The sequence below is a fragment of the Lingula anatina genome, chromosome 1 (assembly GCF_051362555.1).
Source record: "Lingula anatina isolate TDL-2025a chromosome 1, LinAna3.0, whole genome shotgun sequence".
Taxonomy (NCBI): Eukaryota; Metazoa; Brachiopoda; class Lingulata; order Lingulida; family Lingulidae; genus Lingula; species Lingula anatina.
Window position 1 is genome coordinate 9,732,150 of NC_141767.1, and position 27,382 is coordinate 9,759,531.

The following is a 27,382-nucleotide window of genomic DNA, read 5'->3' on the forward strand; positions in this document are numbered from 1 at the left end:
TAAATTTGCCAGGTCTGACTATCCCAGATGACTTAACATTTAATAGATATCTTTCTTTCTTTCGGCATCTTTCTACTGTCATCGACTAACTTTAAGAATGCATGTATCCGATGTATTATTATATATGCACAAATGACACGCCAAAACATTGATTTTAGCATGACGAAAGACTTTCTTTTCGAAACAAGTTATATCATGAATAAAAAATAAAGTGGATGAATGTATACCTAATCTCGGTGGAATCGAACAGAACTAAATACCAAAAGTAAAACTTGAGTAACGGAAGAGCTTCAAAAAGAAATATAGTGTTGAAAACGAACCACACGTGCTACTTAAATTCACGATTATATAGTACTCGGGCTAATTTTGAAAAATATTTTTCATTTATCATAGACACGTCGTTAAAAAAATGAAAATAAAATATTTCAAATTAGGCAAGTCCGGGTAGCGGGGACAGGTGCGGTTGCGTGAAACGTGAAATTTCATTTTCTTCAAAGGTTATTTGCCTCCTGGGGTCATAACTTTCAAACATAAAACCACAGCAAAGCACTTGGTAGTTAACACGTCGGTGAACGACCTAGGTCCGTGAACAACGTACCTTTTGTCTGTGAATGATTCTAATGATTCTTAACAAGTTTAATCGAGACAAATTTCAGTAAATTGTGAAATGAAATGAAATGTGTTTTCATGTCAGGTCCGATTTGATGTTCTTGGCAAACTCGATATCATTTTTGTTTTCCACGTTAACATACATTTTTTGACCAGGTTGGTTGAAGCGGTGTTTCATGCAGTTAAAAAGTTATTTCAATGCCTCCCCCCCCCCCCCGGCCTGGCCACTACATTTTTTATTTTGGACATATTCACTTTTCATGATATTAGTTTTTAAATACATTGCTAACGCTAACTTTGTTTCAGTCATTTTTTTCAAATAAAAGAACAAGTAAGCTTACTAAGGATTTTCACGATTTTTCCTGAACGTAGTTGCTTGTCCCACCACTAATTCAAGGTATTACACATTTTATCATTTGCTTTTCAACCTTATTCCGCAGGTGAAAGAAGTTTAGATCTATTTAAAAACTTTTTTCTTTCTGGAAAAAGAAAAGAATTAAAGTCAAGCTGGTGTCATGTTTTTTATTACAAATTACAATACTTAACATTTGGGAGGCGGTTTCCCACTATCTACAGAACTGAATATCAAGAGATTTGAACTATTACATACGTAATCTACAGTATAGTCAATATCAGTTTACATCTCTTTGTGCTATGTGCTACATGGTAGGGCCTCCCCCAGTCCCGCTCCGAGCTATTTGCTGTTTTAAGATCATTATACTCTCTCTCTGCTCTGGCGGCAGCATTGCAATCTGCTGGTCTGACAACTGTAGTACTTGCATAATAAGGGCAGCCTAGAAATAGAAGATAACTCACGCTGGTGATTTGCTAAAACACACGTTTTTTTTTAACAATCATGGACTAGAACTCAAAACATAATTATGTGCAGAATCATGACGTACATGAGTAACTTTGACTTTCTTTATCTTGTACGATTCTTCCACAAGATCAAATGCTATTTTCCAAATGCAAACAACTGAGAATTTCAAACTTTCTATTTAACTTTGAAAACTGATGTTATTTTGTGGACGGTAACTTCCAACCAGTACAAATGGCCACCCACCTTTTCCTGATCTTGTGCAGAGATGCCAGCGCCACCTCCTGGAGCTCCCGGGCCAACAGCTGGGGACTAAAACAGCACAAAGAACAAGTTTCTACAAAGCCTTACATAAACAGATTTAACCACCATTTATCTCAAGCAGGTAACTTTTTCATAGAAACGAAACAATAAAGTCAATTGACCAACTCAGATTCATCAGTTGAGGAATAAGTAATTTGCTTTCTTGGTGTAGTTCAAAATTAATGAACAAAATAACCTGCTTGTAAAGTTAATGGAAAAGAATAATACACCAACAAAATTAAACAAACAGATGAATTATGGGCATTTTAAAGAAGTACGTTTTGCCTTACAGGATGTCTAACTGGTCCTCCTGGGCCTGGCCTTCCTCCCATACTCCTAGGGTCCCTGGGGTCTCTTGGATCTCCAGCGCCTCCAAGTGACCTGGGGTCCATTGCACCCCCTATGGACCGTGGATCTCTCATTTCTGGCCGTGCTGGACCAGGCCCCCCTGGACCCTGGGGTCGCATGCCTCTCTGATGCCCAACATCCATGCCACCAGGGCCTAACATAGAAAAGTAAAAAAAAATTGATTAAGTCAATAAACAACTGTACAGCAAGATGGTTTTTGAGTCAGTAAAAATAACTTTCCTGAAAATATCAAACATTTTCATCTCAATACCAAGTACGGCCTATTAAAGTAAGAGAAGCATGAGCCTGCTTATTATTTGCACAGCACAGTATATAAGGATATCTACCTGGGACACCCATGGGTCCTGGTCCACGTGATGGAATATCATGCATCCCCCTACCTGGGCCTGGCTGTGATACCTGTGGAATATTAAGACCTGCAAAAAAAAGATTTTCAATACTTAACTGGATGTGATAAGTTAGCAAGTTGAAGACAGACTACCCCCAAGTATCTTGCTCTTATTTCCTTTCCCTTTCTGACTTCTGAACTTTATGTGGCAACACCTCTCCCCTTACCTTGGCTGGCTACTGGAGCCATATTTCCCTGGCTGGTCACCATGTTCAGCAGACCCCCAGGCCCACCTGCAGAGAAAAAAAACCTTATTTTAGAACAGAAATCAAAAGAGAATGAGAAAATTTGCAACAGATTTAACCAGAGGACCTCAATCCAAGAGATAAGGGCACAGGTCCTTGCAGTCAAGGAGGAGAAGCCGTAATAGTGACATTTATCCACTGATATGAAGCAGAGCTGAAGGATCTGTACGAGACAGGGCGGGACTAAAACCGTCAGTACTGCCAATGCTCACACTGGTGGAACCAATAATTATTCCAATTTTTTCAATTGGAAAATAGTGCATTTTCATTTCTTTTTCTTTCTTTTTCTTTTTTTTTTTGAGCATTTGCTTTAAGACTAGCGTCTTTCAAAGCATTAATCTGAAGTAATGAAGAGTCACAAAATAGCAGCATCTGATATTTTAGAGTGGTTCCAAAATACTTCAAAACAGCAGCAACACTAGATAATGTAGCAAATTACAAAAAAAAATTGCTTAGAATATTAAAGTCAGAAGACTGTTAAAAGGTATGCAGCCATTCTATTTTAGTCTACTTATATGTCCCCTACCTGCCAGTAAACCTGGTACTGAGCCTGGGACTTGTGATGGGGCAATGGACTGGGTTCCTAGGGGCACTGCGGTAGATGCCACTGGCTGGAAGAGTGTTCACAAAATTACTTAATTTATAATATAAAATTCACTGCTCACAATGTCTATTTGATATAAATTTTGGCTTCACATCTGCAGACCCCCCTTCAAATAATCCTGGATCCGCCCCTGAGAATGCATGTAGAAATTATCTTAGCTGTGGCCAACAAATTTTTACAGTGTATTTTTAGCACTGTAACAAAATAGTGGTTGGTAAAAAAAATAAATAAATAACATTATAACATGTGGACATTATGATGTTCTTGTACTGTGGAAGTCTTGTGAATGGTCTTTTTTCATATGTGCTGAATGATCGGGTACCTGTGCAGGTTGTGCCTGGGATGCAGGCTGTCCTGGGACCACTGGTGGCACCTGGTGGGTTTCCCTGTGCAACATGGCCTTAAAAGAAATATTTTAGTTTCAATATTTTTCAAACTGCTGGAAATGCATTGACATAATAATACAAGCAGTTAATATTTCAAATGCAATGTGCATTGTAATGATATATCTAAACAGCTTAAATGTTAATTAATATAACTGATAAATTGATTCTTATTTTCATTGTAAGTGACCAAAAATAATCTATTATAGTAATTAGTGAAAAATAATATGTTGGCATGAGCCCTGTGTATTCATCTATGTTATTTTATTTTTGAGTTACCATAGCAACTTGAGGGTCGACAATTTTCATGACAATCTGAGCTTGGAGCAAAGCATAGGCCAGCTGTGGGTTCTGTAGCAGCATGTTTCTTGCTTCGTTTGGATTGTTCTGGATGCACAACTGCAAAGATATAACAGATGTAATTTTAAAGACTTTATAAAACACATATATTTAATATTGCCATCCCTGGCTTTTAAAAGGTTTAATTTTGCTTTATAATGAAAAGGTTGTTCATCATTTTGGTTGAAACATGTATAAGTGGTGTTTTCATTACTTAATCAATACAAAAAATAAAAATTAATCGAATAAATCATTACCACCATGGTGTATGTTTTAACCACCTCACCTTCATCTGTTTCATGAGCTCAAACATCTGCTCTGGAGGTAAACTAGCCACTGCTCTTGATATAGCCTCTGGTGCTTGATCTGGAGAAACGGGATCACCAAAGGGGCTCTGAAACATTAAGAAGGATAGTAAGGTAATAGTCAATCACAGGGAAGGCAGGACACACAGCAGCTGAACAAGAAAATGGAAAATAGTAGCTCTGGAATAGGACATAATTAGTACTAGTAATAGTAGGATTAGGACCCACAACAGCTGGAAGGATAATAGACTTGAAAACTGAATGAATTGTCTGTGGATAGAGAGATCCAAAAGCACTGGCCAAGAGGCTTTGGCACTCTAACTGTCCCCAGTGGTGTGAGAAGAGTAAATAAACCACAATCAACCAAGACTAAAATTATGAAAATACTACAGTGCAAGATAACAAATACTGCTAACATATTACAGTGTTTGTGAATCTTTTTTACTAGTACTGAAATGAAAAAAATAAGTTATTCACAATGACACACTTACCTCCACTGGTGCACCACCAAGAGCAAGCTGCATATCTTAAATAAAGAAATAATACTTTTCATTGTTTTTTCGATAAGCAAATTTATCATACAAAATGGACTTCATCCATTATTTTACTTTATACTGATTTATTTAGATTAAAAAATAAATAAAATAGTAAGTTTCAGTACTGACATTTCTCATACTTCATTCGAATAGGCTCGAGCCTTCATTAGTGTCTTTCATATCACAAATTGTAACAAGGAATTCCACACTGCTTTACAGCTTTTTTTTTTCAAATCCATCTTACTTTTTAATTCATCTTTGCTAGTTTCTCCTGCAGCCACACCCACTCTGAGGGGTCTTCCGTTGAATTCTGTGTTATTCAGGTTACGCATGGCACTCTGCGCCGTCTCGGTGTCTTGATATTCACAGAAGCCATAACCTTTAGGTTTGCCTGTTTCTCTGTCATACACCAACCTGAAAATAAAATGTAATGCAATAACAGGTTTCTTTTAGTTACCACAATAACACTGAATATAAATGGAAATGATTGCAACAAGGATGGCTGATTGAATCTGAATTAGGTAGAGAGACTCAACAGCATTTACAAGGATAAAAATATTAAAAGAAAATTTTATTGGTTTGCACAATGACTTAAAAGAAATAACATATCCTGTGGTTGTCAAGCAGTGATTGGATATCCAGCATCTAGTTTTTTTTTTTCTTTCAATTCTCCAGTGATTGCCTAAAATGGTTTTCTAAGTTGTGGCTGATTAACAGATTTTTGCAAATAATATTTTAATCCACAAACCTTATCAATTACAATTCACTATTAAGACATGAGGCAATCCTGACTAACATACCTAAAACTGACAACAGGTCCTGCCTGTATGAATATCTCTTTAAGTTGTTCTTCTGTAGCTTCATATGGAATGTTTCCCACTGTAAAAAAAAAACAAAAAAACAGGCAATATTCTAAATAACAATGACATTTGTTTCTCAAACATGTATCTCAGGTTTCATGATTACTGTACACTGAAAACCATTTACTGTAATCTAAAAAAAACTCTTATTTAAACAGTTTTGCTATGGTGGATCTGAAAATGTATTTCCAAATAACCAATAACTCATATCACTTAATAGCAGAACTGAACTTGAATAAGATAAAGCCAAATGTAAATATAAACAACTTCTCACTGTACTCAAGATAGGTAGATCACAATCCGCTAGGGGCGCTACAGTCGTAACTGTCCACGGGCAGTGAAGTGTAAAACTGAAGTCGGCCTGCTGACAGTTCGCCTATGGAACCCCTTTTTTAAATCTCTCTTTTAGCGCCGCGTAAAAAAACTAATACAAGCCATTAACTAAATAAGTTGTAAATCAAAGAGTAAAATCCGGTCACGTGATTTTCCCATGTTGCAGTCTTTGACAAGTTTCGGTTCTGCTTGTTTTAAGCTTTGCCTCTACAAAATGATAAAAAATTTCAGGTAAGTGCTGGTATCATCTTTTTGAAATTTATATCCAGCAAAGTTTATGAAATTTGCTATATTATGTACAAAAATCATGAAATTTGAAGGTTGCGAAGTATAGTTAATTTAATCCGCAATATTACATGATGTGAAAATTACCACAGGGAAATAGCTTTGCCCTGATTAGTCACAGGCTATGTGAGCCAGACAATAGGCTGAGCACACAAAGACACACAGGGTGCGGTACTTTTGTAGTTTACCCCCCCACCCTGTAACTTCCTGAAACTTTCATTTTTCAAACATTTTTTTACATTGTCTTTTTCACCTATGTCAAAACTGTTGAAATAAAATGTTTTTGTAATTACCTGTGGTCTTTTTATTAGTTTTAATCACGTTTAATCCACCCCATTGAAATACAATGTGAAAATTTACAATGTACCCGAAGTCAATAACTTGCCGCGTTTTCGTTGGCTAACTCTACCTTATTTTATGTGAACATAGGATTGATACATTGTATACTTGGACTTTCTCTGTGAAATTATTATGAGCTACTTGTTCACATAAAATTACCTTCGAGTTAGCCAACGAAAACGCGGCAAGTTATTGACTGCGGGTGTAAATTGAAGATTCTAACTTTGTATTTCAATGGGCTGGATTAAACGTGATTAAAACAAATAAAAAGTCCACAGGTAATTACAAAAGCATTTTATTTCAACAGCTTTGACATACATGAACAAGAAAATGTAAAAAACTGTTTGAAAAGTGAAAGTTACAGAAAGTTACAGGGTGGGGGGGTATACTACAAAAGTACCCAGGGTGCTCTGCTGCGCCTGAGTGATCACTGCTGGTCAGTGGGCACAGGTTTTGAGCTGAGAATTGTGGACACTTTTGGTGGATTTTTGCAGTTAAAAAACTTCAATATCTTTGTTGCTTGTAGGAATATTTAAAAAATTCCAAATGATTTCATCCGGTTTTTGCATTACCTTTCAGATGATATAAGTATTTTAATTTTCTGATCAGTTTGAAAATTTTTCTGATATACCTACTCAAGACCTAGTTTGTAGAAGTGGAATTAAAACAATTTGATTGGGAGGCAGGCTATTTTCCTAACGAGATAATCAATAATATCACTAGTTAAGACAGGACCAGCGTCAAATAGGGTTTAAAAGCAAGACTATCAATACTCTGACTATAGTGTCGCTGCTGACTGTGTGTGCGACTCTGACACCTAAATACTGCAACACCGGTGTGTTCAACACTAACACTCGCCGGTGTCTCCAATGAAGAACAAACATATTCTGTGCAATCATGAAAATGGCATAAAACAAAGCCCCTAATAACACAATGTAAGAAAAAAGTTTACTTACCAAACACAGACCTCTGGGCCCTTTCTTGGGCCGTGAGAGGAGGCATTACATTCGAGTTCATTATGTTCGCCATGCTTAACCGAAACAACGCAATTTCTCCAGAATCCTCGCAGACTTTTTAGCTGTTGTCACGTGACATCAAACGAGACTAAAATGGCGAGCAAGGCAGGGAGAGCTGGATCAGAATGGATCAAGTATTTCTGCAGGTATACTAACTGTTTACTTGTTTTAAACATGTTGCAATTCTTACTAATTGCAGTTTTTTCTACTGCTACATCTGTGTTTGTGGAATGGAAGTATGACACGTATTTTTTATGTGCTTATCAAGAGTAAATTAAAGTTACGAGACACTTCACTTAGTAATCATTCGGTCTGAGGCCTAAAACTGTTGTATGTCCCGTTTCCAGGACATCTAATTTTACACTTTCCTCCTTTTTTAGTTGTTAATTGCATGACTTGAATTTAATCACTAAAGTCTTCAGAACTAGGTCAACATCGTTACGTAATGTACTTCAGTATTGTCACCTGGCCGCTGTCCCCTTAATTTTTTTTAAATATTTAGAAAGTTTTTTTTAAGTTAAAAAACATCTTCATCAATGCCACAGTAACAGTTACACTTGTTGTTAAATCATGTATATGCATGATGTGGTAACCAGTGATAATGATGCATGTAAGGTAAATATTTTGCATTGTTTTCTTTTTTCCATGTCCTGTGTGCAGCACTGTAAGTACTGTCGCATCAAAATCTGTTTTCTTTATCACTTAATAGAAAGTGAGCGGAATGTCTGGAAATGTTCATAATCATAAGTCATGTTTTCTTTCTGATTATTAATAATACGTACCTCTTTAAAATGAAACTGCTATTTGCATTGAAAGTCTGAACAACATTGATTATATATTAGATTATAAACTGAATACTATAACTTTCAATACCTGTGTAATGTATATTCAATTGCAAATTATTTATTTCATTTAACACAAGCTGTGCAAATCTTGTGGCCTTATGTCCCACACGGGACGAAGAGCAATGATGATGATGATGATGTGCAAATCTTACATACCATTAGTCTTGTTTGTTATGATTATGAAAAAGTGGGTATGACTATTAACCCCCCCTCCCCCTTTTCAGCATTTTTGGGGTCCAGTTGCCAACTGGGGGATTCCATTGGCAGCAATAGCAGATGTTGGTAGGACACCAGAAATTATAAGTGGGAAAATGACAACAGGTTTGAATTTTTTATTTTATTTTATTTATTTGTTTAATTTTTTTATCATGCATTTGCTCCAGCTGGATGCTATTGGGATTGAACAATAATTTTAATAAAAGGATTTAGAATGTGTCCTATAAGTGGAACAAAATTGTGATTCTGATTTGTTGAAATATGAACTTTCTACAAAGGATTAAGAGTTTTTATTTCATTATATAAAAATATAGCATGTATATCATACTGGAAATGAAAAATTGGGATAATTTGCATTTTTATTTTATTTTTTAAAACAAAAGGGAAGAACTGTACCGTTTTAATTTTCCAGCTTTATTCATCTATTCTGCACTCTTCATGAGATTTGCTTGGAAGGTTCAACCAAGGAATTTGTTGTTATTTGCCTGCCACTTTACAAATGATTGTGCTCAGTTGACTCAGGGAGGCAGATTTATAAACTATCAGTAAGTTAACTATCCCACAACATGCTTTGTATTTCTACACTCAAATGATCTTCCCTAAAAGGTGGAGCCATAATGCACTAGATTATTTAACCACACTTGATTGTAATGATTTGCTCTATTTAATTGTTATTCCCTTCATTCCTAAATATAATCACATGAAGGTAATTACACAATCTTTTCAATGGGCAAAATTATCAAACTTTCAGACACATCATTTTATAATCACAAAAATTTTATTTCTCTATGGCAATTGTGGTGCTTTTTATGCATAGCATAGAAGTATAACGAAACCGGTTTTACGATTTTGTTGCTACTTCTCAATAGGCATGTTCTAATTTTTAAGAAATTATGACTTAAAAATATAGTATCTGTAAAATTTTCACCCATTGAAAAGTTCGAGTATTTATAATATGGCTATTGTTTTTTTTTTTTAATTCAATTGAAATTTGTGAAAAAAGTGGTTTTGATTTTATTATAGTTATATCATGACAGATGAAGAAAGAGAAGAATATCTGTTAAAATTACACCCAGAAAAGGAAAAGGTCAAGGAAGAAAAGGAAACAAGCAGCAATAAAGAAGACACTGGTGTATAACAGTTCCTTAGTTTTATATAGGCTACTGTTTTATGTGTAATTATGTAATGATATTAACAAACATGCATGTTTAACTTCAGTGGTGTGTTAAGTTTTATTTGTCATATTTATGTGTGCAAATATATATATGTTAAAACTTCAGATTTCTATAATTAAGAAGAGGGTCCACTTTCAGATTTGTTCACTTGTGATGATACAAAGTTGTGGTTTTAAGTTTTTGTGTCATAATATTTGTAAAAGTTAGACAGACGATTTTTAGGATTTTTATCATAAATAAAAGTATGAAGATCAAGTAAAAGCTCTAATGGTAAGACTTACATCCATGAAAAAAAGTATATTATAGTGGAACGTTGAACGTATGTTTTCATCCAAGAATAATTGTAAAATATGAATATGCCCATTGCAAAGAAAGATATTTGTGAAAGAAAAGAGGCGCAGTTTGCTAGCAAAACATTTTAATGAAACCCCTATCCCTGTCATGCATTTTTATAGCATTATTTTTTAGGGTAAAATCAGTTTTGGGTTATTATTCCCATCTCTGTTAAATTATTAAGGCTATTCTTTAAGGTGCTGTTAATTAGCTGAAGCAATTTATTTTTTAATGTATCTGTTTATTTTTTAGGCCAACATTCTGTTGAAACTTGGTACACAGTTGTTGAGATTTGACCATGGTGAAAGTTTTTAGGAATGTCCCTGATTTCAGGATTTTTAGTCTTCATTTTTTTTTTTTTTTCTGATATGGTTTAAATGCGATTAGAGCAAGCTACTTATTAAGGATTTTCAGTTTTTTCAACTTTCACCTATGGAATTTGACATGGTAGTAGCTGCATTTGTACTGCATATGCTAACAGACGTCCTAGTCTACTACCGATATATATTAACATAGTACTATATTAAGTAATAATATAAGATACAGCTGAATATAACTTTTACGTAGCATTGTCTTTATAATTTGCATTTGAGCTGCTCATGCCACCTTTGTTTTTTTAACAAAGTTCAATTCAAGGTTTTCATTGTTTATTCAAATATTTTTCTTTTCAAATGAGTCTGACAGGTAGGGTTTGTAACTGTTACTCACCTTGAATTGAAGAAAAATAGTTCGGGAAGAATGTTCCTAGTAGCTAGCATTTATTTGATTTGCAACAGGTAGTGCATTTTAATGTCATGCTGTGTAATACAGATCGGCAGTGGAAGTGTGAGCACATGCAGTGAAGAATCAATTATCAGGGCAGGTAATGGATATGTGCTACACCAGATATATACATTGTAGGTCATTGGTGCTGTGCATGTTAGCTGTGATGTAGTGGGTGACTTTATTGTCATGCTTGCAATTGGCATAATTTGACCTGAAATATACAGAGGTCACTGATGTAGGCAAGAAAGCCAGGTTGATCGATTTGCCAAGAAAAACATGGTTACGTAATCCTACGTAATCCATTGATGGTTTTGTTCACATTGATTTAAGTTAACGTGAACACACCTGTGAACATGGTCTGTAGTCATATAGCTATTTCTTTTTAAATCTAGTTTGCTTGAAAATGGCATTTATTGTGAGCATTTTTAAAAACACTTTTGGGTTTGCTTTATTGATATTTTCTTAGTGCATGCTCTGGCTCCTGCCTAAAGCAGATATCTGTTTTCAGTTCTCTCTCCAACGGAATATGAAGTCACCATATTTTGATTGCTTGTATACATGTATGTACCAGTAAGTTTTGCATGAAGAGAAGGGGTTATATATATATGAAGTCAGCATTTCATTGAAATGGTGTTTACAGAGTCTTATATCTGTAACACCATTTCTTGCTTAAAGTCTTGTAAGTAATGACTTAATCTTATTCAAGAAGATTGTCATTGGAAATAACTTGTCAAAGAGTTAAACTTACTTGATTGCATCAGGGAATTAATGTGATACATATGCATGTATGTATAACTTGTTTGTAAATATAGCAGCAATAAAAGTGTTAAACTCTGATTTATTAAAAAAAATGAATTTGGTTCCAAGTGTTTAATGCTAATATGTATACATGAATAAAAATACTGATGTGACGCATGCCATTTTTAGATGCAAAAAGTGCATAATGTTATCACATGGGTGGTTATGATATTTTTGGCATATTCTGAGTGTCAGTTTACATCTGCAGTAATTCCTTTTAATGTCATACAAAAATCTTGAATATTTCTGTGATCCTTCTGCAACTCTTGTAAACTGTCTCTTCTGTCTACTTATAGGAAGCTTTTTTAGCTGCAGCATGGAAAGTGCTGCAAAACCTGAACAGAGTCACAGAATGCATGAACAGCTTTTATACCACAAATTTCTCCAATTAAAAGAATACATGTATCACAGTGATGGTGCATTTTGCAGTTGGTACAATTTCTTCATTTGGAATATATAGGGATAGAGTCTTTTTCCAAAGTTTACTTTAAATTAAAAAAAAAAGGGTCATAATGCTGAATCTGAAATGACCGATATGACAGACAAATATGCAGGTTGGTCAATAAATTTGGCAGTCATACTTCCACTTTTGCAAGCTCTTTATCTTTGATAACCTCCTTCAACATTGGAGTGGTCATGGGCCAAATGTCAGGGTTGAAGTTTTTAGCCTCAAGCTCCTCTGTTGACAAATTTCCACGCCCATGTATTGGCATCTTATCCCCTTTCAGTGTTAACATCTTCAACTCCAGTGGACCAAGTTGAAGAAATTCCTAGAAAAAAGATACAGAACTTTTCAAAATTTTCCAATCAACTGTTTTTCACAGTGTGTACTGATGGTGTAAGATATTCCTATAACTCAATTTGTGGTAAAACATGTTATTCATGGATAAATTTATCATAAATTAAAAGTACCTGTGCAGGACAAAGAAATCATGAACTTAAAAAATGAATGTCCCATTATAAGGTAATCCCTTATTACACTTGCTATTTATGCATATTTACATCAGGTTCAATATCCTCTTTTTATACTTACATCATCTCCATCAAATCTTGCATCATCATAATCAAAAGGAGTTTCAAATGGATCCCCCTCTGATCCATCTCCCTCTCCATCATAACTTTCTAAATCTGGAAATGAATTTGAAGGTAACATCAATTAACATGCAAATATTCCAGTAGTTTTCAATATTAGAGTCTTCAAAGGAATGGTATGTCCTCCCTTAAACATGCCCAAACATGCACTGCTGTTCTAATATGATAAAAGTCAGGTGAACAAACCTTCATCTGAGTCTTCCTCAACCAACTCTTCCCGAGACATGATGGACAGCACCTTATCTTGCACAGATTTATACACAGCACTTTTTGGCCTTGCAGCTTTACATTGAAAATATAGTTATGAAGGAAAATAAATTCCATATTTTCATAATTAAAAACAAAGATATAATTATCAATATAACCTCATTGCTTTATCTTATCTTTGCTTTATTAGTATATGATGTACACATAGGATAGACATATAGTAAAATTTACACAGTTTTTCAAGTTGTTAATTTAATGGAAACTCTAAAATTATATAAGCAGACATTCCAAGGTGATATCTTTCCTAAATATCTAAAACAATCAAGAGCTATGCTGCCCATCAACTCACCACTGTCCTCAATGGCAAGTACATTGAGATCCATCTCCAAGATTCCATCATCTAAATTCTCATTGTCTTGAAACTGGGTAAGGTAAAACTGCCTGGAATTGAAATACATTTATTGTACATTTTCAGCAGCATGAATTTGTAATAAAAAAAGGTTTAAAGTTAATTAAGGTTTAGTACATGTGCAAGTTTTACATGATACTTAACATGTCCTACAAAATATATACATCAGTTACTTTATTATTTAGAAAAAAAATATTCATAAAAATAGAATCAAAAAAATGTAAGTTCCAGAAAAAATACAAAATTACAAATGATAGCTAGTTCTAGATTACCTAGAAATCTTAAGGTCATCAGTTCTACACTCAAACAGCTCACTCATTATTTCAAGGTTTTCTTTTTCTAGTTTTTCTACAGCTTCTCTCAACACTCCTGCCTCTTCATCATGAATGTCCACCTGGAATATTTCAGTTGCATTACTTTGAAAATACTGGAAGACTCAAATCATGTTTCTTAAAAGTTTAACAATTAAACTTTTAAAACTATATCCTTCATAGATATCAAATAATTAACAATAGTTGTGCATTTGCCTCTTGAACATATAAATGTATATCAGCAACAAATAAATCTCATATTTTCTCACCTCTCTCTTGAGCCAGTTGTTGTCCAGCACCTCCTGCCTACTATTCTTATCCATCTTAGCAATAGCTTGCTGCAGCAAACAAAATAAATGAGGTGAAAACTTTAAACATAAAAGTTTGAATTGCATTAACTTAGAAAAAAAGACAATTTTGTAAATTGTTTTTGAATGAAAAAATATATTGTTATGAATTTCAAATCATGGATGACAAATTAACAACAAAAACAAAACTTGCCAAGTTTCATATTAAGCCAAATTCCAAACTTTTGTCTTATTAGAACTTCACAACAGATACCACCAAATAACATAGCTATACTTAATAACTTTGTTTAAAAGATACTTTAAAAAATATTTCCAATTACTTCTGATGCATTTGACTTGGTATGGGCAAGAGTTTCTTCTGTATACTGTTGAATCTCATTTTTGGCAGTAATAAGGGTTCTTTCTAAGTGAGCTGAAAAGGTAAGAAAATTAAAGAATTTGCATCATCCTTTATTTGGGTGGTGTTTATATTTATGCCGGTGTCAATAAATAATGTATTCATTTACCTTTGTACAAAAATAGAAAAAGTACCTGTAAGCATGTAAAAATAAAATTGTCTGTAATTAAAAGAGCCCTCAAAACAGCAAATCATTCTGAAAGTTCCTGAATCAAATGAATGATTTTCACAAATTTTAAAAATGAAATACAAAAAAGTAATTTATTGTTTTCTCAAGTCTCATCAATATGTGATATTCCTGATGCAACTTTTTTTTTGCAAAGAACAGTATTTAAAAAAACTTACCAGACATCTCTGTAATTGTGACCTCCATGTCTTTTAATTCTTGTTCAAGGAGAATAATTTTTGTTTCATCTGTCTTGTGACCTTTGTCTTTGTAACTTAGCCAATAGGCAACATCCTTCTGTACTTCAACAATCTCACTATCTTTACGTTTAATTTCCTCTCTGATATCTGTATAAAAATTGAAATGAAATACATGTATATTTGTTCTCTGTTTGATACAGTACAAGATTCAAAGAAAGAAGGAACTTTTTTAATTTATTTTATTATTATCCTTATTATTATAATTACTATGGATATTACATACTGAATATCACTTGGATATTTAAAAAACCATTCAATTTTATATGCCAGAACCAAGTGCTAAGAAAAACTTGATTTATCGAGGGTGATTTATGCTAAAATTACAATTTGAAATAAAGTGACTTTCTTTATCCTCCTGTTACAGCTATGGCGTTTTACATATTTTCATACCTTCTAATTTTTTCTCCTCTTCCTTTTGTGTCTGCCATTTTTCCATCATTACAGCAACAACTTGCTCCTTGTTGGTGTATTCTTGGTTTTCTACTTGTTTCTCAAATTCTTTAGCTTCTCTCAGCAGGTTCTTAATACAAAGTGCCTGTTCACCTTTAAGTCTGTCATTCTGAAATGACAAATTATGACAAAGATTCTTAAGCAGGATTTCACAATTTTCTCAAACCCCTGACAACATATAAAACTGTGACTTCAAATGTTGTTTGTAGTATCAGTAAAACACATATTACTTTTGATTTAATTTTCAAATTTACACACCCTATCCTCATGTCTTGATTTCTTCTCTTCAAGCCCCCTCAGCTCATACATGTAGTCCTCCATTTGTTTTTCTTTTATACTTATTCTGAAAAGAACATTACCACATGAAGAACAAGGACATTTTAAATCTAAGACATGGAAATTGACAAATGCACTGCACAGGCTATTACATTAAGTATGTGATGGTGTTAAATACCAGATATTTTATGCCTTTCAGAAAGTGCCTACTCGATGTACAAGATATAACATAATGATATACAAATCAATGCATTCATCTACTCACTGGTAAGCAAGGATAGCCTCTTTGTATGTAACCTGAGGTTCCTTTTCTTTCTTTTTCTTGCCTCCTCCTCCACTTTTCTTTCCCTTTTTCCCTTTTTTGCCCATGGTGGTGAGTTTAAAAAGCTCAAACTATTTAATTTCTGAAACAGAAGAACAGCTTTAGTTTTCAGCATGCATTGGGTACACTATATGTGTTGCATTCACCAAGACAGATTAAAATAAATTGGTACTGATACCATATACATTTCTCAGTATGCAAATCTTTCTCATGCCACAACCAGTATAAATTAGAACTCATTTGAGGAGTACACTGCGTATATTAAGACCAAAAATCGGTTACATTTACCATGTAGCTGGATACAAACACAGATGACATACACACACCTTATTTTAAAGTTGAGTCCTGGCAATATAAATTCATGTCTATCAGTTTATACTAGTCCTTGGAATAACAACCGATAGAGTCTATCTCTCTCTCTCTCTCTCTCTCTCTCTGCCAGTTTATAAAGTACCAGAAAAAATTAATTCTCTCTCTCTCTCTCTCTCTCTCTGTGTGTGTGTGTGTGTGTGTGAGTGAGTGTGTGTGTGTGTGTGTCAGTGTGTTTTAACAGCAGCAGAAAGAATGCATTTTAAATTTGAAATTATTCTTTTATGGTGATTTACCTTTACACTTCGTCCGCCATTGTTGTTTTGACAACAGTACATGCAGAGTCCGCTGAAAGCCAATACTTTAGTTTCGGCTGTTGAATTCACACTACAAGCGTTCTACATGTACATGTAGCCTACGTACTTGGATGGCAGTTTGACTTTTAATACCGTAAATATACTAGCCCATTAAGCTTAATCTCTGTCATATATATAGGGCCTACATATACAACATAGGCCTACTTATCATGATAAATGTATTCATTTGTTCGTTTGCGCATAGAAGTAGAGTTCTATGGTTTGCGGTTATCTCAAACACTAATTTAACCAAATTTATAAAATGGTTAACAAGCGCGACTGACCCTATTTTTTCGCACCCATTTTGTTTGCTGCGAAAGGAAAAATGCATTAGGTATTTGTTTGATGAGGGGGAAAATTACAATTGAACTCCTGTTTTTTTTTTTTTTTTTTTTTTTTTTTTTTTTTTTTTTTTTTACGCTCTAGGCCTACAATGTAGGCCCTACTGTTAAGTCGGCAAAAATGTGGATTTAACATTTCCACTTCACCTTCCTTACCCGAAAAAGCGTAAATGAGAAAAATGCACTGACCGATACTAAAATTTAGCTGCTACACTTACTGCTACCTTTTCGATGAATTTTCACTCAATAGCACTGTACGGGATTAGGTATATCACAAAATGTATGGCTTTATAGTTAACGTCACATCCCCGTAGCGCTAAATACAAAAATCAGATGCCAAAAAACCCAGTGTAGCTCACGACACCGTCGTTGTGATCAGACTGACGTAATAAATGGATTGAAGATTGAAGGCATCTTTATGGATTATTATCAACATTTTTATTAACTATGTGACAATAACCAATTAATGTAAAACGTATCAGTATATTAAAACGGCAATGAATTTTGAAGAATATAATATTTGCTTGCTGCTACCGTAAAACGGCAGTTAAAAATGCTGCCTTTTTATACAAACTACAAAAATCACAGAAATATCAATTAATTGCTCCAGATCCGATAAGAGGGACTTGGCAGTTAAAAAAGTCATATTCAATACTGAAAGGGCCCGCCATTCTAGCTTGTCCGTATACGGCCCTTGACCAAACGTAATATTTATCTTCATAGAAGAAATATGTCCTGTGGTTGTCCGACCTCATGGCAGCTCGAAGTCTTTGTTTTGGAAGTGCACGAAACTGAGGAAAATCGTTCATGTGTCTTGGCTTTCCTTTTTCGATGGGATCCTTGCCGTCATGGCCATAAATGTTGTCACCTACGGAGGTGGGAAAATAACATAAATGGTTTGATAAAGCTCCCTTGTTTAAATAAATTACATGTAGGCTTATCAGCATATCATAACTAAAAGGCAGTGTGACATATATTTGATTAAAGGGAAATCCAACACTGTAGGCCTAACAAGTAAAATAAAAGTTCAAATAAATCTTAGCATAAGAACATGAAAGTTCAACGTGTTTATATGGATCTATAAAGCGAAACTCTTAAAACCCAAAAGCTTAATGAACAAAAGGTTCACAGTACACGACTAAGTGCTAAATGTTTTCTTGAAAGATTTCGGGTTTGAATATCCACTAAAATGAACTTAATGATCAACACTCTTGGTCCAAAAGGTTTTCCCACCTCCAATTCCACGTGTTTTTGTTTACAAATGATCACTTCATATCTTTAAACAATTTGATCAGTTTTTGTTATTCTAGATACTATATCTAACATGAAAAATGGCACAGGAAATGCCTAATACCGGCGAATTTATCCTTATTTTACACCATTCCTTAAAATTTAGAGCATGTACATGCACTCGCTCATTTGGATGATGTTCTACAGTGATTTTAACAGAGGTGAAAATTTTCAATGAATTTAGAGGACACCAACAAATGTCATCAAATTTACAAACAATTAGCATCAGCAAGTGCTCCTTTAAAGCCACGTGTGTAATAGCATGAGTCTACCGCGCGTACTGCAAAGTATCACCTGTAGACGGCGCGGCATGCCTTCAGCAAGGGTAAGAATTCTGCTCTGTGGACAATTGTCCAATTCATCCAGGAAAGCTTGGAGAGATTGGTTTGGATTATTAGGCGTTTGAATCTCCTCTGCATTGCTAACTCCAATCCATGAAGCAGGTGCAAATTTAAGGTTAGTATCAAGGCTCAAAGAAGGTTGTTCGAGAACAATACGTTTCTGCAATTAATCACTTACCAGACGAGAATTGTGAGCTTGCGTGAGGTGATCGTTTGCAAAGAAACAACCTTGGACTAAGAAGTGGGGTAACCTTTTTGATCAATGGTGTATATAACAAACTAAGATAAATTAACTATCAAAAAATCATTTTCTTCTACCTTGAAAGAAAAAAAATTAATTCTATTCCCATTCCACCACAGCCGAAAACTCTCTGGCAAGATTTGGGGTTTATCAAAATAGTTGTGAGTATCTATATAAGAGATTGCGATGAAAGTGATTACTGATAGTATAAGTGAAACTCAGAACACAGAGAAAAATGAACCGACAAAAATGTTTTGCTACCTTGAAAGAAAAGAAGAAATGACTTTCGTTCCCATTCCACCACAGCGTCTAAATGGGGTATATGCAATGCCCAGCCTTGTACTATAGAACGTGGGTATCCCTTGTCAGCATATATTTCACCATGAAAGCCTTCTCTGTACCGCCAGTATTGGCGATCCTAAGGTATAAGATAAATTATTTCAGTTTATGCTCTGATATAATTTGCGATATGACGAAAACTATTTTTTTTTGCAAAATAACACAAAAACAAAATCGCTCGAGGTCCAAAATAGGAAAGCATATTCTATTTGTGGGAGACATAGATGAAGGTTCGTGAAACAGATAAAGGTTCTTGGAAGTGGCAGTACTATATTATTTTATAGTTCCAGTGCTTAAACCTCGCCTGGATGAGCTTGCCGAATTCTAATATCATCAAGTAACTATGAACGAGCTATTAGTTACGCGTAGTTTCATATTTAGCAAAAAACTACTTGCGTCATCCTACCTGAAATAAGTATGTGAATGGAACTCCGTAATAGTACAAAGTCACTGCCGCGTCTACACGACCAGGAGCATTGTCGCCAAATACACTTGCGATTGGACGTGGGAAACCGTCTTCAATTCCAAACGTAGATTTATTTAGCATATAGACATTTCCATCTGAAAGAGTCCCAACAAATTGTAAGTTTACAACAAATGCATTATGTACAGACTGAACAAAGTACAATTTTATTCACAATTCACAAACTTCATTTTTTTTCTTTCTCCAATCCATTAGACTTTAAACAAAAAAACCTCTGTGTTTTCATTTAAACATAAAGAACAACATAAGCCGGCACAAGATGTTTCAATACGCACTAATGATCTGGCTTTATAGACTACCTTTGAATGCATACGTTTTTCCATTGGCAGCAACGGTTATGGCATCAATGGCAGACGGGCAGACGGTGACTCCATTCAAAAGTTCTGGTCCACGCCCAACATTCAGGATGTTTGTTTGAAGGACACTATTATTTTCTGTCCATTTATGAGACTCAGTGTTTTGAACATCATTTTCGGGCTGGACGGCAACCTCATCTCGTTGTGCTGATGCTGTGTGCTGACGGGCGGCCATTTGCTTAACAGACGCAGCGGGATGCCTTCTATCTGAATCTAAAAACTGAGCAAGCGTTTCTTTTTGGCTCATAAAAATGCATTACGAATGTCATACCTATTTAAATAGATTTAACGAAGACAATACTTCTAAAATTAACGATTTTATTGATAATATTGTGACAAATCTATCTGTTATGAAATGACTAGGCCATTAAAAACGCAATGTACCGATTACGACGTCCAACTTTTGCCTCCGTCTTGCCTTCAAGTCTTCTAGCGTAGTCTTTGTGTCGAACCATGGCCACATGATGCTGTCGGGGTCAGCAGAGTGAGTGAGACCAATCAAATGTCCAATTTCATGCACCATCACTGTATACAGGTCCAAGCCTAGAACACTTATTTAGATTAATACTTCACATAGACTGCTACACTCTACCTTGGCTCTTTGAACAATTCGGATTTCCCGATTTCGTGTGATTTATAATTATATGCGTGGAAAAAAAATTCAACTGAACTTTTCTTGCGAAAGGCATCCTTACAAAAAGATTATTATGAAAGTGTCATTGAAAACACCTGGCAGTTTGTGTAATATTTTCAGTAACCTTTCTGTGAACTGTTCTGTAATCACAAACCGGACTATTACCTCTGGGCGATTGTTTTGTCCACAATTCTCCTTCATCAATGTATATAGTTCCACACTCTCCGCCTTGGCCAGTTAAGTCGAACATTGCCTTCGCCACCGTGCCACCAGCACCGTCAAACATGGGTGAATACGTATGAAACCCGTCGACAAAATTAATCTCAATATCACTAGTGCCATTTGTCTCTTCAAAGGTAATTGATATAACGTCTGACCATTCCTAAAAGATAAAAACAGTTATCTAAATGATTAGAAACAATTCATATAGTGAGCCTGTAAATCTATCTGATCGTTTCGTTCTATTTTTGATAAATTCGTCCTAATTTTAAGTTTAAAAACTTATCATTATCATCATTATAATCATAAGATAATGGAACTTATCAAACCTTCAGTTACAAAGCTATGATCGTAATTTTAGTTTCACTGTGTGAAGTGGTTTTAACGCCAATTGATACATATAGGAATACAAAGCGAACTGACAAAGTGTTAAACCTTTCAATTAGGTATAGTTATAATAGGCTTCAGGGCAACCCCCTTTCATAACTGGCGTAAATGGCGAATTGAACCCCGATCCTTCCCAAAAAAGGAGACAAGGCACACAAGAGAATGTTCCTTGTTCAGTACTGGTAATTGACGTCAAGTGTAGGGCCTATTGTCTATTGAAAAAGAGAACACTGTTGGAAGGAGAGGCGTTGGATTCTACTTGACATCCTGGTCCGCCACTGCAAGTGGTTGTTTTATTTGAAAAAAAAACTGCAGAGTTGTCATATACGTTTTCTATTTTGCCATATCTAAAATTGTCAATACCTCGCCAACATTTCGTGTTTCGCATTTGATCAATTTGTAATGCCAACCACCCGGTTAACCTGCTTATAATCAAATAGCGCACGCAGATTGAGTAACGGTGCGGCGGGCCTCCGTAGTCTGATTCTCTTATATAAAAGCAAAGCTAATTTAAGAAGGGTAATCGTAAACGTATTAACTACATGACATTATACTTGTAGAAAGCCGCTCGAGTTGATGCAATGAAACACGCTGTTTCTTGCCTCAAGACAAGAGAAGAGGGGAAAAGGTAGTTAATTCAAATGTAAAACATTTTTACGTATATCCTTAATAAACATTGTGTTGAACAGAAATGAACACAGTGTTGGTCTGCCAATAGCAAAATAATACACCTTTGCAATTTCTGTCCGATTTTTAGAATCTAGTGGTTTTAAAATGTGTTAGATGTGCATGTACTTCTCGCAATGCCTAATATAATAATAATAATAATAATTTATTGAGCACTAAAATGTTTCAGTACATTTTGCAGGCCCTCTAAACTACTTGTGTTATACATACATGTAATATATATCTAGACCTATTATCCCACTTATGTGATATCAGGCTTTCAAACACAAATGTAATTATATGTTTCATAATTACCTTATACAGTATACATAATCTACAGTAACAAGTGGAAGTATTTCTTATATATATAATATAATATATTTAATCTACAGGTATATTTAAATGTAATTGCATACAGGAGCAGCTTGAGAGCAGAGTTAACATTTTTTATCAAAAGTTGGGTAAGGCAACAATATGTAAAAAGTAGTGCTCTACCTCGAACGCCCTTGCAATTTCTGTCTGTACAGTGTGCTGTGGTAGATCTCTCGTGTAAGACATAACTGCATAAGTAACGACTGCTTTCTCGCGAATGCAACCTGGAAAAAAGGTGCACTTGTCAAATAAGAAAAAAGGGGATAAAAAACCGACAAACTCTGTGATAATGTATTGGCGTCCTCCAAATATTATTGCTTTTTCTTTTTATGTAAAATTTCAAAAGAAATGCTAAAATTTCGCATATATTTAACTCCCAATATTGAAAAGTGCTTTTTTTTTAATTATATTAAAATTGGCATCATCATCTCAACTTTCCTTATCATGCTACTTTCTAAATAGCATATACTTTAAAGCACGCACTCCCTCTAATATCTAAAAAGACAAATTGTGTTTGTTTATCATAAATTGTCAAACATTCCAAATTGCTTTCATACATGTGGGCCTACTAAAGTTTAGCGGTTCTCTTACTTAGTTTTAAAGGAATATTGTTACGGATCGGTCTTTCAGTATCTTTATTTCCACATCTTGGCTGGTTCATCAGTGCTATTGTATTCCTGTCAAGCGAGCCTGATTTAGGAGAAAAGTTTCAACGGTGAGTTCTATCCCAATAAGTGCAAATTCTATAGCACACATTAAAGACGTTACGAAAATTTACATTTTCATTTTTAATCATTTGGTAGAGTAGTCATGATTCACATTAAAAAGAGTAGATAACTAAATTATCAAAGAACTTTCAAAGGTTAAAAAAATTGAGCTTTTTGTAAAATTTTGAATGCTGCATTTCGTGATAATAAAGCTTAGTGTATAGTATATTTAAATTCCGATGAAAGATTTTCAATCAGACCAATCACTCTGTTGTTCTAGCTTACCTTTCGCCCGTATATTTCCCATGGTCTGAAATCGCATCAATTTACTGTTGACTAATCTCGTCGCATCGCTTTCAGAGAGACTTTCAAATCTCCGAATGTCTCTTTCGGTCATGTAACCGTACTCCCAGAGGTAATTCTATAAGACAAACAACAAAAACAATTCAATATATAATGTTCTATTTAAAAAATGAATATATTTTTTCTGTTTTTAAAGTCAATGGTATTATGTGTTGGAGGGGGGGATAGGGGCGTGTAAACATCTCCTACCCCGCCCACCCCGCCCACCCCACCTACGGCAAGTGTACGGTGTTAACAGCGTGCGAGACAAACACGAATATAACCACGGAACCTAGGGAAAGTGCAGCAGCTTTGGAGTCCTTCCAACTCTGGCTTCTTTGATGTCCTGGGACCTGCCGATTACGTTATTTGCAATGTGTGGATATACCAAAATATTGGACTCATGTAAGTATACAAACACTTCGCAGTGTTCACTTGGCAAAATTCCAAGAAAAAGGCGAAAGGTAGCATTCAGATAAGTAGTGTTTTAAAAGAAAAAATAAATCAGGACTCGGTATATGAATCAGTGGCGGATTTAGAGGAGGGGTCGGGGGGGGGGGGCAGGTCCTGACCCCCTTCGGTTTCTGAAAAATATATCACACCAATATTCCCTTCTTGAAATTAGAATTTTGACTAGCTAAATAATTATTTTTAACCCTACCAAAGGGCACTGTTTGCTCCTCAAAACACCAAAAGTTTTCGGGGCCCTTTAGCAGGCCCCGAACCCCACACCAAGGGGGTGTGGGGTTCGTTCCGGAACCCACTTCAAATAATCCTGGATTCGCCCCTGTGAATGATGTGAATCAAATATCCAAATTTCAGTTGAAGCTGCTGATTGACTAGCTAATATGTTTTAAGTTGAGATCTAACCTAAGAAATAATTCGACGTAATCGTTTCGCGGAAGTTCTTGGCAACTGAGAGACATTCAAGTGGATTTACCAAGGTGCGGTATACATCAATGTTTAATGAAATACTAATGGTGTATTCACGTTTATAAACCCCTATCTGATTAACGTTTACTATTTTCACTGTGTTTTTAATTTAGGATATGGTGTAACACTTTCCCAGTGCTACATATAAGAGACATACGTTCATTTAGCACGTAATCTCTGTCACATGTGTAAGGTAACTGCCTTAATATTAAGAATCATGTGAAATATACACCTGAAAGGCAACGTTGAAAGAATGATGACACTTAAAACATTTGGACTTTGATTTTTACTTAAACCTCAAAAATATAATACGATCAGGTAAAACAATGATTTTAAAAAGAGAAAATGTCAATTAATAGTAGACAATATGCCTTTGCATAACTTGGTGCCTTATAATTCTATGTTTTAATAAATTATCATCATTATTATTATATTTAGAAGGCGTAACATTGCAGGCTGCAGCAAATGAGCAAATTTCATACTCTTTACTATGGGCTTGATCAGGAAAACTGTGCCAATTCTTTGTAAAGTGGTTCATTTTTACGTCAATGTTATTTTGGTTAATAATTCGCACAGACGTTTGTGAATCAAGCATGGTTTGCTTTACGTCATGTAAAGTTAACTGATTCGTTCCAAACCATATTTTTTGTGCTGGTCACTTTTTATGTTATCTTATCCCGTAAATACTTAGGTAATATATGTGCATCATGTGTGGACAGAGTGCAGCTCCACCCAGCTACGGCGTTCTTTTTATTGGTTTTATTGCTTTTTAGAATGCGGTGCATCAGGAGTACTGGAAGTTTAAATCAAGATCAGAATTCTATGCTATCAAATCGCTATAGAAGTCTGTTAAGTACATTCTGTCTCTAAGAAACGTGTGTGCGTTCATGATGACGCGAATTTTAAAGGTTAATACGGAAATTAAGCTTTGTTCACAAAAATGTCCTTTGTCTCCTTGTCATCTGTTAGGTAAACAATCTGTGGAATATTGAAAATAAGATATTTATATAGATTTGGATTTGTGTCAATTTTAGACAATTCTTAAGCAACTTTTACTCTAGTGTAAGTGAGCGCATAAAATGGCTTTTGGAGGATCTTCAACGTTGACAGCAAAACAAGATTTTAAATGTTCCGTGTTATACCACAAGAACTTAAGAGAGTGCAGATAGTTTGGTCCTTAGAAACAGAAATAATGAAAATAATGATCGAATTTAAAACGCATGTGTATGTCCATCCGTACTGTTGAAACTCAAATTTTCTTTGAAAGAAGGGTCTTAGTCTTTCATTTGCGTCAGCCTACGGTCAAACAAACGTGGTTTAGTTTGTATCATCAGGTCTCTTCATATGTATTACATCACCTTACAATGTCATTACGACACTTGGCAATGGTGTTCAATTACGTTTGTTTTCTTTTCTAGCCTCGGCGCCCTGGTAAATATCAAGACTAGGGACATTCTCCAAGTGTTCTTATCTAATTACGTGAACGGTGGATGTAATCTAGCTGTAAGGCTGGAGGTTATGATAAGGCATGCGAATATGTTCTGCCTTGGAAAAATATTTTCATTTTACCTTTATCGTTTAGCGAAAAATTCTAAAACATAGCTTCCGTTGTAGGCTCTATATGCCTGTATAAATCTGGCTGGAGTTCAAAGAAAAATTGCTTGATGTCATTCAGACCGTAAAGAGATATGGACAGAAAAAAGAAGAAGCTTACGTTTTAAAACAAACTTGAAGATGAATGTACCAGAAATGATTAAAGAAAAAATAACGTGCACTCATACGCAAAACGAGCAAAAGTATGCATCAGGTCTTAATTTTCTATTCGAAATTTGTTCCATGTGGTACTGATTTTGCAAAAAAAAAAAAAAAAAAATCAAAAAAGAGATAACTTTTCTTCAGTCGCAATACATGTGTGTGTGCAAGTGATAAAAGATTCATCACATTCATAATTTTTATGGGAAAACTCCGTCGCAACCATCTGCCTTTCCTCTTTCCTTTTAAACTCGTAACTAGAAGTAGCAACATCAAAAATAAAAGATTGTTTGTAAAGAAACTCTTATCTTTGCCATAACATGCTGTTATTCATTAAATTGGCTAACATAGTTCAGAGTTAAAACAAATACGGAACTCTGCTCTTAAATTGTGTAATAGATGTGAAATCAGATTTAATACACCAATGATTTGACATTCGAAATTCCCTGGAGGGATGGGTGTCTACAGTACTGAAGGTGGCCCATTCAACTTTGTCCCGAAAGTGAATTTTTTTAATGCCTGCCTAAGGCTCAATGTTTCATCACTCACCGCAGCATCTTGGGTAGTGGTAATTTTGGTTCGTGCGTGCTTATAATATGTCCCTCCCAGCTCCCAGGGGCTACTGTCTGTATCGTCCTTTTTTCTCTGTGGTACCACGCCTCTGTTCCCCGCAAACACCGAGCAGGTCAAAAGAAGTGGTACGAAAAATACCAAGAATTCCCGGGATACGGAAAACGGCAACATAACAGTGAGTCAGCTATTGGTCGACTGAACTAAGCGAACGCAAAACAGTTCAAAAAGTTATGGCAGTCTTTCGCTGCACTAGTTTTCTGTGAGGAGGGTCAAGAGAAAATGCCACATTTCAGCCATTGGCTATAAATTATCGCCAATCTGGAATGTTTCTTGGGAAACCACGTGACGTCGAAAAGTTGAGGAAAACTGTTTAATGAACACAATATCATTAATGGAAGCAAGATGGTCATGCTCTTAGCAATGGAATCACCTGACTCTTACCTGTATTTTTTAATGATTTGTTTACTATATAAACGAGCATAATTGTTTCCTATATAAACTACTATAATTGAAAAAGCACAGAAAATAGAATAATAACATTAGTTCTAAGAGTCAATTTTGCAAGATAATGGGAAATATCGAGTAAACGTTAAAAATCAGATTTATTTTTATTTTGTTTGTTTTGTTAGCTTTAGAGCGATATCGTTGCAATGATTCTGGCAACAGAGCAAGGGGTAAT

General features: G+C 35.0%; 4 protein-coding genes across 8 annotated transcripts; 1 reads left to right on the forward strand and 3 right to left on the reverse strand.

The window, feature by feature from the left end:
* Positions 1 to 1,119: 1,119 nt before the first annotated feature.
* Positions 1,120 to 7,833, reverse strand: LOC106163430 (cleavage stimulation factor subunit 2-like). The gene is made up of 13 exons (XM_013541012.2): positions 7,672 to 7,833; positions 5,699 to 5,777; positions 5,143 to 5,312; positions 4,854 to 4,888; positions 4,344 to 4,451; positions 3,998 to 4,117; positions 3,658 to 3,735; positions 3,258 to 3,342; positions 2,654 to 2,719; positions 2,425 to 2,514; positions 2,020 to 2,231; positions 1,673 to 1,738; positions 1,120 to 1,403 (listed from the first exon to the last, which is right to left on the reverse strand). The coding sequence occupies exons 1-13, from the start codon at positions 7,742 to 7,744 to the stop codon at positions 1,269 to 1,271; spliced, it is 1,317 nt and encodes a 438-aa protein (XP_013396466.2). The 5' UTR covers positions 7,745 to 7,833; the 3' UTR covers positions 1,120 to 1,268.
* On the forward strand, positions 7,813 to 11,916 carry LOC106155471 (mitochondrial pyruvate carrier 1). 3 transcript variants are annotated; one of them, XM_013530346.2, is made up of 4 exons: positions 7,813 to 7,877; positions 8,801 to 8,897; positions 9,205 to 9,337; positions 9,816 to 11,916. In XM_013530346.2, exons 1-4 carry the CDS (start codon positions 7,857 to 7,859, stop codon positions 9,928 to 9,930), a joined length of 366 nt encoding a protein of 121 aa, XP_013385800.1. In that variant the 5' UTR covers positions 7,813 to 7,856; the 3' UTR covers positions 9,931 to 11,916. The 3 variants fall into 3 exon arrangements, with proteins under 3 accessions (XP_013385800.1, XP_086855359.1, XP_086855360.1); XM_086999233.1 differs by lacking the exon at positions 7,813 to 7,877 and adding an exon at positions 8,287 to 8,346; XM_086999234.1 differs by lacking the exon at positions 7,813 to 7,877 and adding an exon at positions 8,377 to 8,395.
* On the reverse strand, positions 10,636 to 16,801 carry LOC106163431 (coiled-coil domain-containing protein 83-like). 3 transcript variants are annotated; one of them, XM_013541013.2, is made up of 12 exons: positions 16,667 to 16,801; positions 16,005 to 16,143; positions 15,722 to 15,806; positions 15,404 to 15,572; positions 14,933 to 15,100; positions 14,511 to 14,602; positions 14,152 to 14,220; positions 13,844 to 13,965; positions 13,512 to 13,603; positions 13,142 to 13,237; positions 12,897 to 12,991; positions 10,636 to 12,633 (listed from the first exon to the last, which is right to left on the reverse strand). In XM_013541013.2, exons 2-12 carry the CDS (start codon positions 16,106 to 16,108, stop codon positions 12,439 to 12,441), a joined length of 1,287 nt encoding a protein of 428 aa, XP_013396467.2. In that variant the 5' UTR covers positions 16,109 to 16,143; positions 16,667 to 16,801; the 3' UTR covers positions 10,636 to 12,438. The 3 variants fall into 3 exon arrangements, with proteins under 3 accessions (XP_013396467.2, XP_013396468.2, XP_013396469.2); XM_013541014.2 differs by having other exon boundaries at positions 16,673 to 16,691; XM_013541015.2 differs by lacking the exon at positions 16,667 to 16,801 and adding an exon at positions 16,388 to 16,406.
* A 364-nt stretch (positions 16,802 to 17,165) lies between these two features.
* LOC106163428 (macrophage metalloelastase-like) lies at positions 17,166 to 26,998 on the reverse strand. The gene is made up of 10 exons (XM_086999231.1): positions 26,680 to 26,998; positions 23,389 to 23,524; positions 22,988 to 23,086; positions 22,520 to 22,620; positions 20,918 to 21,134; positions 20,503 to 20,661; positions 20,062 to 20,331; positions 19,685 to 19,839; positions 19,201 to 19,357; positions 17,166 to 17,935 (listed from the first exon to the last, which is right to left on the reverse strand). Exons 1-10 carry the CDS (start codon positions 26,872 to 26,874, stop codon positions 17,661 to 17,663), a joined length of 1,764 nt encoding a protein of 587 aa, XP_086855357.1. The 5' UTR covers positions 26,875 to 26,998; the 3' UTR covers positions 17,166 to 17,660.
* Between the last annotated feature and the right edge of the window lie 384 nt (positions 26,999 to 27,382).

Bases quoted from the DNA above. Each gene is read 5' to 3' on its own strand.
- LOC106163430 (XM_013541012.2), bottom strand. From the start codon at position 7,744: ATGGCGAACATAATGAACTCGAATGTAATGCCTCCTCTCACGGCCCAA. The intron at 5,313-5,698 runs GTATGTTAGTCA...TTTTATTTTCAG, and splicing joins GGACCTGTTGTCAGTTTTAG to GTTGGTGTATGACAGAGAAA. The intron at 3,736-3,997 runs GTAACTCAAAAA...ATTTCTTTTAAG, and splicing joins TCGACCCTCAAGTTGCTATG to GCCATGTTGCACAGGGAAAC.
- LOC106155471 (XM_086999233.1), top strand. From the start codon at position 8,302: ATGTATATGCATGATGTGGTAACCAGTGATAATGATGCATGTAAG. The intron at 8,347-8,800 runs GTAAATATTTTG...CCCCCTTTTCAG, and splicing joins GTGATAATGATGCATGTAAG to CATTTTTGGGGTCCAGTTGC. The intron at 8,898-9,204 runs GTTTGAATTTTT...TTAATTTTCCAG, and splicing joins AAGTGGGAAAATGACAACAG to CTTTATTCATCTATTCTGCA.
- LOC106163431 (XM_013541013.2), bottom strand. From the start codon at position 16,108: ATGGGCAAAAAAGGGAAAAAGGGAAAGAAAAGTGGAGGAGGAGGCAAG. The intron at 15,807-16,004 runs GTGAGTAGATGA...TGTTCTTTTCAG, and splicing joins GAGGCTATCCTTGCTTACCA to AATAAGTATAAAAGAAAAAC. The intron at 13,604-13,843 runs GTAATCTAGAAC...TTTCAATTCCAG, and splicing joins GATGACCTTAAGATTTCTAG to GCAGTTTTACCTTACCCAGT.
- LOC106163428 (XM_086999231.1), bottom strand. From the start codon at position 26,874: ATGTTGCCGTTTTCCGTATCCCGGGAATTCTTGGTATTTTTCGTACCA. The intron at 22,621-22,987 runs GTAAGAGAACCG...CCTTTTTTCCAG, and splicing joins CAATATTCCTTTAAAACTAA to GTTGCATTCGCGAGAAAGCA. The intron at 19,358-19,684 runs GTAGGATGACGC...CTTATACCTTAG, and splicing joins CATTCACATACTTATTTCAG to GATCGCCAATACTGGCGGTA.